Source organism: Schistocerca piceifrons, chromosome 2 (assembly GCF_021461385.2).
Source record: "Schistocerca piceifrons isolate TAMUIC-IGC-003096 chromosome 2, iqSchPice1.1, whole genome shotgun sequence".
NCBI lineage: Eukaryota > Metazoa > Arthropoda > Insecta > Orthoptera > Acrididae > Schistocerca > Schistocerca piceifrons.
In genome coordinates this window covers 564,779,715-564,793,411 of record NC_060139.1, presented here as the reverse complement: position 1 = coordinate 564,793,411, position 13,697 = coordinate 564,779,715, and the positions used below count along the sequence as shown (strand labels likewise).

The window sequence follows — 13,697 nt, the reverse complement described above, 5'->3', positions numbered from 1 at the left end:
TACATCGGACGATGGGTTTTATAGCCCAAAATTTAAACTCTTGTCTTAACACACCCATGACTTTGTAACATGCAATGTACCCGAGGAAACAGCAATCAGCAGTAGAACTAAAATCACAATCACTATGTTCACACCATTTAAGGGTAACCTCAATGAGCAAACTCGAAGACAGAAAAATTTCCTAATAAGTTTGTTTACATAGCCACATTCTGCAGAAAAAGTGCAGTTTTAGCAGTAAAAGCAAATTGGTTACATGAAACTATTCTCAACATGTCCAAGGCATGCTGTGTTACCAACTGCCGTCAGTCTTGGTTGCAAATTATAGGTGACAAGCAGATTCCAAATGAAAAAAGGATAGAAACAAAAATAAGAAATCAATATGATGAAAATTACATGGCAAAGTATCAGAAACAAAGTTACATTCAAACCAATTACTTGAATAAAAATGAGTTTTGATTAAATTTAGAAAATAAATGTCACTCTTTAACGAGACTCTAACCTTTGACCTTTTACAAGTCAGGTTTACATGCTAGCTACTACACTATACCATTACACTGCCAAAATCAGTTGTATTTACAGCTGCTACCCCAGTCACAATGATTGTCAGCCTTCCAAAATTCAGGTTGACACAATGTCAGGAGTGTCCAATTTAAGCTGATCTCTGATTACTTAACTGTATAAATGATGCTGAATCACTTCCTTTGCAGAAGTGATAAAGTGGTGTTTGGATAGGGCTGTGTATGAAATGAATTTGTGTTTGTGTGTGTGTGTGTGTGTGTGTGTGTGTGTGTGTGTGTGTGTGTGTGTGTGTGTGTGTGTGTGTGTGTGAGATAAAAGGGCCAGATCCATGTTTCAGGATAAAAATATTGAAAGAAAGGAAAAAAAGAAAGGTGGACAAAGCATTCTAAGTGAACTAACTGTTGTAGCAGTTTGGCAATGGCAAATGGTTCATGTGCGACATTGAGCATTGAGCACTCTGGAGGAAACCAGGTACAGCACATAAAATGTCTATTATCAAGTAATTTCAATCTAACTAAGTACAACATTTCACTGTGTTATTTTTGTCTCCAAACAGGAGATTTTGAAACAGAATTAACTTTACATATCGTAATTCACATGGTACCCACATTGCAGCACAAACTTCTGTGGTGCATACCTCACTAAACTGTGCAGATGAAGTAGCGTGGCACAGAAGGGTTTTCTGTACAGAAAAGGAACATCTCATCGAACTGATGTCAGATGTGTTTTGTTACTTGTTCTTCCTACACTATCACTTTGAAACGTCTCTTAAAATTACACAAAAGCAAGAACAATCTGATTTACAGTAGTTTTCACAACAGATTTAAATATGGACAGTGAGCAGGTAGATACCTTTAAGAGGAAATTGCTGCTGAATAGGAGCTGGTGGAAAGAAAAATCCAAATGTATTATTTATCCATTAACCCATTGTTTTTCAAATTACATAATCATTACATAAGAATTTTAAACATAATTTCAAACCCCAAGCACGAAATATATACATTCACTTAAAACTACGTACTTTCAAATGAAAACTTCCTAAATATCAGTACCTTCAAAAACTCTCCCACCCTCCCGTCTCACTGAACTCTCATCAATATTTGTAATTTAATGTTGATTTTCCTCTTTTTATGCTGATTTTTTAATGTAACTTGATTACAGATGTTATTTCCTTGTGGGCACTTTGATGTAAAGGAAGAAAATATTACAAGTTACCGTTTCAGGTATTACAATTTTTTTGCTGTTTAAAATTATTGACAAACAAGAAAGACTAACATTTGAGACATTTTAAATGAATACAAGCAAGAAGGGAAATGAAAAATACGCCCACATCTATTACAGAGGGTATATTGAAATAGTTTTAAAACTAACTCAATGTTCTTTGAATTTAAAAGCCAATCAGAACATTCATAAAACAAAATATTTGCAAATCAACGATGTACAACAAATACAATAAAGAAACTTCAATTATCAGCAACACTTAAAAGAAGATCATTTTAATAAGAAAGTGGGCTTACTCACTAGAACTCATTCATGAAGTTTTACTTTTAAAATATATTCTTAAATTTCTTTTCCTGTTTAAAGTCCTGTCTATTAGGTAACAGAAGACAAGCAACAAATTAAGGATATTATTTTAAAATTCCTACACGTTTTAATTCTCTCTTTCTGAAATTAGTGCTGGAAGCTACCAGAGAAGATCTGAATAAGGAGTATATAGTAGCCCCAAAATTTCTTCAAATTTTAAGCCACTTCAGGTTCCAAGTTAACCGGAAATGATCCAGTTGTGGCTATTATCATATTAAACCTTTATTCCTTCTTTCCTTGAGATGCAGCTTGTTTTGCCTGGTGGGCTTGAAGAACAGCAACAGCTTCTTCAACCTGTAAGCAGTGAGCCTCGATTTAGTGTTTCCTTAGGCATGTAACACAACATTTAAAATTTTGATTGTATCTCAATGGAAGAAACAAAAAAGGAAAACCAAGGGATTACCTTAGCTTTGAGAGACTCATGGTGTTCCAACATATGCAGAAGCTCTGAATTATCTATCTCGAGTAACATTCCAGTAATTTTCCCAGCTAATTCTGGATACATATGCTGAATTAAGGGGAACAGACGTTCTCCCAACATCTGTTTCTGGTCACGATGGGAAGCTTCAGCCAACATTGAGGCAGTCAGTGGTTCTTGGCCTTGAATGTGCACAGCCTGAAAGGGTGAACATTTTTTATAACACCACTCTTGGTATACATACTTTAAACCAAGGACCATTTTCCAGTTAAACACTCAAACAGAACTCCGTTGTCATAAAAGGAACAAAATTACTTCAAATACAACAGAACAAAGCCACAAAGAAAAATTAAACATCTTTATATGTATTCTAGATGCTATTTGCATCTCACACTTACCTGCTGTACAGGCGGTTGCTGTGCCACGGGCATTGGTTGTGGTGGGTTACGCATATTAGCTGTGTACTTGTATGTAGCAGGACGTCCCTGAGCAGAAACTGACACAGTTGGAGCACCCATTGGACGGCCCTGGATGCTACCCGCTCCAACGGACTGTTGACCTGCAACAAAAACAACATTAACAGAACAAAATTACCGGGATGGAAACCAGGTAATACCACCAAGACATTTCTTATATGAGCATTCTTCTGCATTTATAATCTGTCATTATCTGAACTACTGTACTTAATAAAGTATGAGACTGGAAATCTAATAATCTTCATTGCAATCCCACCCACAAAGACCACTAACCTGTAATTGGCCTTGCAGACAGTTGGTTTCGAATTGAAGTTGGCTGCGCTGCAGGTCTTGGAGCAGCACGGAAAGGCAAATTTCCAAATGTGGAAGCAGTGCCCTGAGCATTAGGACGCACTTGGGGTTGCGCAGTCCAGCGTGGTGTTGCTCTTATTGGTGTCATCTGTGCTGGAGTGTAATAACGTTGCGGCTGGGCGGCAAGTGTTGGAACGAAGTATCCACCGCCTGCATTTGGCTGGAAGATCTGCTGAAATAGTTTTAGGGACAATGAATAACAACCAAGTAATGGCCAATAAAGAAGTTAATCACAGAGTAGCTACAAAACATGGCATTTAAGACCCTACAATCTGCTCTCAAATTCACTGCCAAGACTTCTATGGAACCACAAACATTACCACATGGCCATTAACTACTATAAACAACCCAGAGTTAAAATGTATTTGTTGTTTCCACTTTGGAATTATTTCACATGCCACTGCAGTGGGCTACACAGGTTAAACCAGGAAAATCAATTGGGTATTAGACAAACGGGGAATATTAGGGCAAAACTACAGATAAATTTAACACTAAAATGCCAGCAACAAATAAGAACTGATGCCCTGCACGACTGTAGAACTGCACTTCACTATAATATCATAAGGGACTGAGTATTATCTTAAATAATTTTACCATCCATTTGGTAATTTAAGTCCTGTGACATTAGGAAGTTAGCAAACTAAGAAATATCATGAAAATTGGTATCAAGATTGCGAACATTAGTATTACTAGCACCTGGAATTGCATGAGCATTTAATGGAAATCGCTTACATTTTGGATGTTTTTTTAATGTTAGTGGCCAATATTCAGTCAGTCATTTGTCAATTTCAGAATTCTTACAAGTTTGTGTGTAGTCAGTAAGTCACTGCCTAGCTTTCTATGGACAAAGAAGGTAGAGTGATATCTGGCTTCGTGCCACCAGTCCTTGCAGAAACAATCATGTATGGCACATCCAGACAAGGTTCACTCTTGCTGTACACCAGTATGCATACTACAAAGTCTGAGCCTGTTTTGCTATTCTTCCACTGAAGTAAATTCTGTAACATCATAAATATCTACTGACCTGTCCCATTTGCTGCATTCTCATGTTGGCCATTCTCTGCATATATTGAGACGCCAAATGAGCTTTGCGGTCTTCCTTTCTTTGCGCTAGCGCAACATACAGAGGTTTAGTACCAACAATCCTACCATTCATCTCTGTTACAGCCTTAGTTGCTTCCTCAGGTGAAGAAAAGCAAACAAATCCAAATCCTTTACTACGTCCATCTTCCAGCATGACCTGAAAAAGGAAATGTCACACATTGCTAGTCTGCAACAATTTAAAATGTATGCACACCTATTTTCAGACAAAGATCTTACCTTAGCACTAGTAATAGTTCCAAAAGGTGCAAACTCTTTACGCAGTCGTTCGTCATCTATTGTGTCGTCAAGATTTTTCACATACAAATTCACACCTTGGTAGCGATTGAGACGTTCAATCTTGAGCTGCTCAAATTTTCGTTTCAGCTCTTGCTGCCTTTCAGCTTTCTTCTGTGCACGGCCCACGTACAGAATCTACATCAAGTGGAAAGTGAAGACGAACATTATTCATTCCATGTAAAATATATGAAATTTCTCTCTTCAGCACTGACTTCACAATCTCACTTCTATTTCTAATCAGCCTTTTCACCTAAAGCATTAACAATGAGTGTATGCAAACTGTGCTCAGCACAACATTTCAAGCGATAACTGCTTGACTTTAGTTTCGTACAAAAAATTTGAGTCATTTGTCGCAAAAAAGTTAACAACATAACGTGTTTGTTTCAAGTATTTTTAAGCTTCATGATGCAAGTCTGCAGAAGGGGAAAACATGCAAACAGGCGAGTGCCCCTGCATTTAACATAGACAATTGTTCCCAACAGCCTCTAAACGAAAGTACTACCAAGCTCTTGTGTAACTGACCTCTGTATAAAGACCTAAGATATCACTGAATATGTAGTCGGGTAGAGGTTGGTAATATGGGGTTTACATACATGTAATTGTGGCGTGCAAAAATGTAGTCAGCAAAGTATAAAATACGAGTGGTACAGTAACTTCTTTAATGGATCAATCTCAACAGACTTTTTAATCTCTTTCTGCTGGCTGCAGACTTTTGTTGGCAAGCATTTTCCACTTTTAGAACACTTAACTCTCCACACAATGTAAGTTTGGATTCAGGATGTCTGGATTTACCATGTCTATAATGTACCAATGTTTGTTGATATCCTTCATATTACTGGTTTGTACAAGAAGTGCATTAGACTGCTTTCTCTACACAATTACCATGTCCGATTCCAATGCACAAAACACCATTACACATCTCCGTGTTACAATTCTATGCCAGTAGGTCTCCAAAGAGAATATGGCAACATACACTTTCAACCTTCACTTGGGATGTTAAAATCTTTGCACCATACCAGAGCAGAAAGCACCCATAGTACAGTAGTCTACATAGAGCTGCAACAACGAGGTATCACCACAGTGACATACAAAATCACATTACACAATCACTTTTTAAAGCCAAATTCATGAACACACTACAGCGAAACAGATCGTTTAAACACACATCCAATTTTTGGTTAATGTAGCTTAACTGTTATTTGAATATGGCAAACAATTCTGAAGTTTATCAGACAATAACACTAAGCACTCAGCTGATACTTTAATCTAACAAGACAATTTCTAGATTATATTTCAGACACTACATAGCCTTTTACAAACTGCCTTATGACGCATTCCGAGTACCCCAATACCCCCATTTGTTAAGTTCTGCTATTTAACATTATTTCAATTTTTGACAAATACTGCATTCAACAGCATTGGCTCAATTTCCTCAACCTCATACCTCTTGCCAGTTTTCAGCAGTCGCAAACTTTTGAATAGCAAACAGTACAAACTGTGGATTAATTGGAAGCCATTCTTCAGTTGGAAGAATGTAGTCTTATGACAGACAATTTCAAACTGATACTGAAACATCTTCAAACATAGTAATTTAGCAATTAAAATTTTGCCAATTTTCTGTCAGTCTATCCATCAGTATTGGAATCAATTTTCAACTTTCTTGTTAAAGTGTGGTGCATGTGGCAAGTAAAGTGTGAACAGAACCTCTCATCAAATCCAATGACGTGTGCAAGAACAGATTTCGTAAATTTTCCACTTCAAAAAGTGGAGAAAGCAAAGGGGTCCCAAATAAAAAAAGAACCATGCACAAAGCATTTTTTTATGTTAGATCAAGCTGCTTCTGGCCATTACATGTTTTCTACATCTTTTCTGGTTCGTTTATATGCAAGATTTAAACAGCTGTACTTACACCCAATAAAAACTAGGTATCAACATTTTTCTCTCTCTAAACAGTTCTCTAACCACTGTCTTGTAAAACAGTTATACTGTATAATTTCAATAACTTCACTGTTCACCCCAGTGGGGAGGGAGGAGGGGTGACATTATGCCATTGCCCACGTAACACCAATAACTAGCCAGTTTCTTTTTCTATGCCTCCAATGAGGGGCAGTTACAGTGCAACCTGTTGCCATACTGTCAATAAACGTTAAGTTGTGTAGCATCAGTTGCTTACATGCTCCTCAGCTCTTGGAAAGTAGTGCTTCCAAGAGTGAGGTGTCATCAGCTGTTGTGAACTAGTGTTTCTTTGTATTAATGTCTTAGCAGAAGTCCACCATGCCCTGAAAGCAAATTTGCCGTTTAAAAGGTTGCTCACACATTTGTCAAATCCAAAGGTATTGAGGATTTGAAAGAATTCTGATTTGCAGACAACACCATGAAAAGGTATGTGGTGGTGGTGGTGGTGGTGGTGTGTTGGGGCTTATGGGCGCTCAATATCGAGGTCATCAGCGCCCTGACACACATTAAAAGGAACGAATGTGGACAGACCTAAGAAAACTAAAGCACACACTCAAAGAAAGCAGGAAAAGAAGGAAAATGCTACATAAGAAAGTAAAACCTAACGAAAGGGGAAACATAGCAACAAGAATGTCACAGGAAATAGTTATTGGCTGACCACATACATAAAATATGGGCGAGCTTGTCACAGAGTGAGCAAATTAAAATCCTCTCCCTAAAATGCTCCATGCACAAGTACTTTGGTGCAACAGGGCAATTTTTAATTCAACACATTTACAAAAGTGACAAAACAACTGTTGCACTGAATGTACATAGATTTCATACTAAAAATCTGAAAGGAGAAGGGCTGAAGGAGAGAACCATGAAGTATCACAAGGTCATTATCTCTTGGAAACCCAGGGCAAGAAAAGAAGTTACAACAGGTAATCAAGGTGGATATGTTCCAGTACGATGCAATATCCAGGTATGTGTCCAATTATTACAATACAAGGAATTTTTGCTAAGTAAACTTCAAGTTGCCAAGCAGCTGAGTTAGTGGGAAAACATCTCTCCAAAAAAGTTATGTTTCTGGAACAATTTTTTTCATCAAAGAATTTTACCCCTAGTAACAGTAGTCTTTATACAGGGTGAGTCACTATTGCCAACTAGGATAATTCCGAAAGTATGATAGGAGCTGAAAAGTTTGAGAGAAAAGTTGCATGGCACAACAGGGGCCATAATATGACTTGTTGCTAGGTGAGGTTGCTTCAGAGATACGATGGTCAACTTTTTTTTTTAAATGGTATGCTACAGTTTGGTACCAAGTTTCTGAAAGCGGCTATCGACACAAATCCAATTATGTGTAACAGTAATTTTTTTTAAGGTCAACAGTGGTCACCAAGGCGGCGTGAATGTCCATTTACAGAAGGTGTTCGAAGTGATGACTGTTGGTATCAATGCAGTGCTGCAATCTATCATGGATTGAGAATGTTGTGAGGTGCACCTCATTTTAAATGCGTTGCTTGATTGGACACAGGATAACTTGTCATTTTTAGAAATGGCTGGACAAACTGCGCAGTCGAATGAACACCCAATGGAATATAATGAAACTATCGATACCATTAGTTTGCGACACGTTCAAAATTGTGGGCATAAACCAATTGTCAAATCCAATGCTTATAAAATGCATCCGGTAACAAGAATTTTAATTATTACGTTTACATTACATTTGATTCACTGAGAAACTCTCAGCTGTCAGCTTCCAGACAGACATGGGCTACAGTAAGATGGGTGTGTGTCAACATTCATCCCAAAAACTGTACAAGCAAAGTAAATGTTCATCGAAGTTCTTTTGCTGTACACACACACACACACACACACACACACACACACACACACACACACACACACACACACTCTCTCTCTTAACATCCTACCACAAGGCAAAACAGATTTAGTATCAGTATATCAAGCCCACTGATCGGAAGCACAAATAGGCAAATGCGGCAGAATAATCAACTCCCCCCCCCCCCCCACACACTTTTCTCCTGGCTTCAGTCCAGAAAGCAATGGTAACAAATGAAGAAATGAATACTCCAGTTTTACAGAATGATAAATTTTCTTGTTTCATAATTTTCCCACAAATTAAATAGTAATTGGACAATGAGAAATACAATACTTCTGTGTTAGACAATCAACCATTTTTATACAAGGTCTGGTCTCAAAACTCAGCCATACGAAGAAGGTTGTTGAGGAAACATGAAGGACTGCTGTAAGAACAGACTGGAGACATGGTCATATTTGCCAACTCCAGAAACAGTACAGAAGAAGGCTGCTCTGATTCCTCCCTCAGTTTCACGGCCACACAGCCGAGTGTTTACATAGATTTAACTGATAAGTGCCCAGTACAAGTATTTGTGTTCTTGCAGTAATAATTTACTGACAACCAATTAACAACACCCCCCCTCCTCCTCCTCCTCCTCCTCCCCCCCCCCCCCCCCCTCACAGCACAGAACCACAAAAATACCTGTGATCATATCCGAGTTCTTATGTGGTTGTAACTTTGGTGACTAGCAAGTTGAAGTTATTTGAAACATACTGCAAATAACATTGTGCCCTCCTTCCAGAAGTGTGCATATGGAAAAGATACAACTTATGGAAGCTCACACAAAACCCAGTTTTCACCGAGTGGAGGTACATGTACATACATTTAACACACTTATGATTAAATTACATTTGATCAAAACTTTGCCACTTCCAGTGCATTTTCTGTTGCTTGTTGGATCTTAGTAATCTTACTGAAAATCTTACATGCACAGAGTCAACAAATCAGCATTCACAAACAGAATATCACATCCCAAAAACAATACGATCAATGTCTTAATTCTTTACACATGAAAATTAACAGACAGCAAATTATTCAGTACTGAACAGCAGCTCGTCTGGATAGATAAACACCGCTAAACAAAAATTCTGAAGAATCATTTAAAACTTCATTTCACACATGCTCTGGAAAAACATACCGTGTTACTGGCCATTCTTTTCGGATTTACAAAATGTCTGCATAGTATTAACTTCGCTAGTTTTTTCCAACTGCAGTCTACCACAATTCATGTTAATCTTTGTTAAATTATGAATTTTTAATACTCAATTATCCTCTTGCAAATTTAGTCTTTGACAAGATCAGCAATTCAAACTAGTTGATAGAAGATGCAGAAACTTTGATCCCTGATAGAAGAGTAGGGCTGTCAGCACATTTTCCAGTTTTACACCATATTTAAATATTTGCGAAGATGTTAAGCTCATTTTGCATGCCTTTTGTGGTGTCACTTTGGCTTCATTATATTACGACACGTTATGAAACAGAGCCTAAGATCATCACTGCTGACCGAAATAAGTATTCTCGGGACCAAAATTTTTGTGATCATTAAAGAAATAAGAAATTTATTCTACAACATGAACTTCAGGAGGCTACCACATTCTTTACACGTACAACATGAAGCAACACACAATGCAAAGCTCACACAGAAACACTGAGAGGAAGTAGGTTACATTTTTACGTTTGAGGTTTCCCTGAAAACTAGATGAAATCATTGTAATGAAATCCTTCAAGTTAACAATGGCTGGGAAGCATTTTAGCAATCTGCATCTACAGTCAATAGGCATGGTAACAAAGCGGAAAGAGTTCTGAAGGACATTGACACCTTAAAAGTAGTTTCAGTCCTGTTTGTGTGGCTGCAAACCACACAGAACAGCTATACGATGACATGAGTATTCCTTACATTACTTAAATCTGAACAGTGCTGTATTTAGAAACACTGCACCAACAAAATGTCTTTGGAATCCTTTAAACATTTTGTACTGTGTACGACATTTACACAAGCTTTTGGTATACTCAATGTTACGCTGGTTACTTGATCAAAGTAAAGACATTGACTATTATACCAGTACAGACTTTCCAGATGTATTAGCTTACACCTAAAACTGTTGAAAACGAGCATTTGGGGCAACATATACCCTCACAACAGTAGCAAGCAAAACAGCTTCTTTTCACAAAGTCAAAAGTGTACTGAAATGCACGTGAAGTATAATTCTAATTTATTTTTTTTTCCACACAAGGGGTCCAATATCTTAACTTTAGCCAATAAAAATAATGAAACTCAAAAATGCTAGGATAGGACATGGAATCTCTTTACTTCAAATCAAACTGAACAAATTACATTACAACATTTCAGTAAAAAGCTATAGGCATGCACCCCAACATTTCTACCCAGATAATCTTAACATATGTCCCACAACATTTAGGGATAGATGCCACACACACATGGTCTTCACAGACCAGTAACAAGCCCCCATCCCATCATCACCTTTCACAATACAATAAAGTGGCAAAACCTAAGCAAACATGGGCTTGAAGCAACCTGTATGTTGGCTGTTAAGTGTTTCGTTAATGTGTTAAAAAGTTCTTTTGAACTATCATGATGGCCACAATGCTGCCACACAATCATATTCTTAACTACGAATACCGAGTTCCTCATGACATCTAAAAATCTTACCTTCCCATCCGGTAGCTCTTTGCCATTAAGTTCTTCCACTGCTCTTTCGGCATCTTCCGGGTCTTCAAACGCAACAAAACCAAATCCACGCGACTTCCCATCTTCCCTTGTCATTACCTTTAAAAGATAAGGCGTGTTGTGTAACTATTCGAGGACTACAGAATTACAAATTTACAGAGGGAATACACATATGCTTACCTTGTGGCTGGTGATTTTTCCATACTTCTGGAACATCTCTTTCAGCATATCATCAGTGAAGTCTTCACCAAAGTTCTTTATATAAACATTTGTGAAAAGTTTTGCCTTTTCTCCAAGTTCCTTCTCACGCTCCTTTCGTGGTACGAACTTTCCAACAAATACTTTCTTGGCATTAAGTAACATACCATTTACTTTCTCAATTGATTTAGTAGCAGCTTCTTCAGTTTCAAAATGCACAAAGCCATATCCCTTTGATACACCATTTTCATCTTGAGCAACCTGTAACACAATGCAGCAGATTTAAAGTATTGGCATATGGCTACCAACCCATGTAGGCTAATGTTAATGCCATTGCAGCAAGTAATTAGACACCCATACTGAATGAAGTATTGTAAACCTACGATTGACACATTGTATAACTGACAGCTACTGCAACGCTTTCCATTACCCTTAAGTATAATTCCTCAGATCTAAGCAGGTTTTACCAATTTGATTCATGTCTACTGCATACTCCCAAGTAACATCTGAATTCGTGTTATACATTGAACAAAATACGTAAGAGCATTTCAAATTAATATTTTTGAGGTAGGTACTCCAAATAATTACCCTTGTAACTGTAGAGATACTGTGCCCTGAAGCATGAGACACACAGTCTACAAAATACAGAAATCTCGCTCAAGCTACTTTGGCCTGTCTCGAGTCATTAAGAAAGGTTTCTAGCGAAGTACCAGCGACCTTATGACAAAATGAACGCAATACTTCACACTTTAATTTTAAGTCTATATGGCGTCTTAAGACTAATACCAAGGAGAGTTCGTGTAATCAGATGAACAAACTTGCAGGCGCCCACAATGAACCACTGAAAATCATTTATACAAAGGCTTAATTAATACAACTAACACTAAAGTGATAGAGAGTTATTTTGGGTTTCTTCATTTTAAACTGATTCACCACGTGTTACTCACCTTACAGCTTAATATATTTCCAAACGCGGAAAACGTGTCATACATAGCTTTGTTATCAATGCTTTTGTCTAAATTCTTAATGAAAACATTGCCAACGCCAGACTTTCGAAGAGAGGGATCTCGCTGAGACCACATGATACGAATTGGACGCCCTTTAATTATATCAAAATTCATAGTGTCCAAAGCTCTCTCCGCTGCAACAGTTTAAACAGAAATTAGTGAAGTCGTAAGTGTTGCAGAAGTCAGGGTACGCTTTTAGAAAACAGCTTGCACTTACCATCAGCAGGTTGCTGGAAGTTGACATAAGCGTATCCCAGCGAACGACGGGTTATCATGTCCCTGCAGACACGAATAGACAGCACAGGTCCAGCAGTTGAAAACTTTTCAAACAGTACAGCTTCTGTAACATCTTGATGCAGGTCGCCCACATACAGCGAAGCCATAGGATAGTTTGGCCCTCCTGGATTCATCTTCGTAGCACTGTTTCTCTAGATCCGCAGTAGCAAATTCGGATGCAGACTGATCACAGAAGTCTTCTGTCGATGCGGTTGCACAAACGTCTTCAATACTCCTCAATATGCCCACGTTGTATGATCACAGAACCACGCGTTTCGGTTAAATTATTATAATTTTCTCGATTTTTTCTATTTTTTTGTGTTTTTTGACTTTTAAATTTTTTTTGGCTTTTTATAAATTATATCACGAAATTAAGGTGGGTTGTGTAACCTATATTGCAGGCGACACAACCTCACATTAACGAACCCTACTCCTGAAAGAGGCAGAAGCAGTGAAAGTAGGTCGGCTAACGCTTTTATACGCACGGCATTTGTATCCTTCCGCAATGGCTGAGACAGAAAAGTAGTACGTACTGAAACATCAAACTAAACCACCCTTGTAGAATACCTTTTGATTTGTTGCAGTTTATCTGAAGAAAATTGAAAAATATATATAGTTTGGGATATTTGGTAGTGCAACACCGAACATTTTAAGTAACTGTTAGGTCCCCATTTTCCGCCGTTAACAATCGACTGGCACGTTGTCGTTGGTGTACCACGTGATTCATGGCGTCACGTAGTTGCGTTTAGTCGTCCTGAAAGCAACGAGAAAGAACGGACTACTGCAGTATTTGACATTTTTATGTTAATAATAAAATTTATTTAATAACTGCTGCATCTACTTTTAATCATTGTATCCCGCTATTACACGAAATCAATTTAGGGCGTCTACAGCAATACCATGCTGCAGTGCCTGGACGGGAAGTATTGCAATGAAACCGCTCCAAACGAATTACTGAATTATTCAAAAATGTGTGAAA

The 13,697-nt window shown here is 37.9% G+C and overlaps 1 protein-coding gene across 2 annotated transcripts; it reads right to left on the bottom strand.

The window, feature by feature from the left end:
• Positions 1 to 1,425: 1,425 nt before the first annotated feature.
• LOC124777634 (polyadenylate-binding protein 4-like) lies at positions 1,426 to 13,171 on the bottom strand. Of its 2 annotated transcripts, none has more exons than XM_047253109.1 (10): positions 12,660 to 13,171; positions 12,383 to 12,576; positions 11,418 to 11,696; positions 11,220 to 11,336; positions 4,669 to 4,863; positions 4,373 to 4,588; positions 3,271 to 3,517; positions 2,920 to 3,080; positions 2,507 to 2,719; positions 1,426 to 2,397 (listed from the first exon to the last, which is right to left on the bottom strand). In XM_047253109.1, the coding sequence occupies exons 1-10, from the start codon at positions 12,850 to 12,852 to the stop codon at positions 2,326 to 2,328; spliced, it is 1,887 nt and encodes a 628-aa protein (XP_047109065.1). In that variant the 5' UTR covers positions 12,853 to 13,171; the 3' UTR covers positions 1,426 to 2,325. The 2 variants fall into 2 exon arrangements, with proteins under 2 accessions (XP_047109065.1, XP_047109064.1); XM_047253108.1 differs by having other exon boundaries at positions 3,271 to 3,520; positions 12,660 to 13,170.
• Between the last annotated feature and the right edge of the window lie 526 nt (positions 13,172 to 13,697).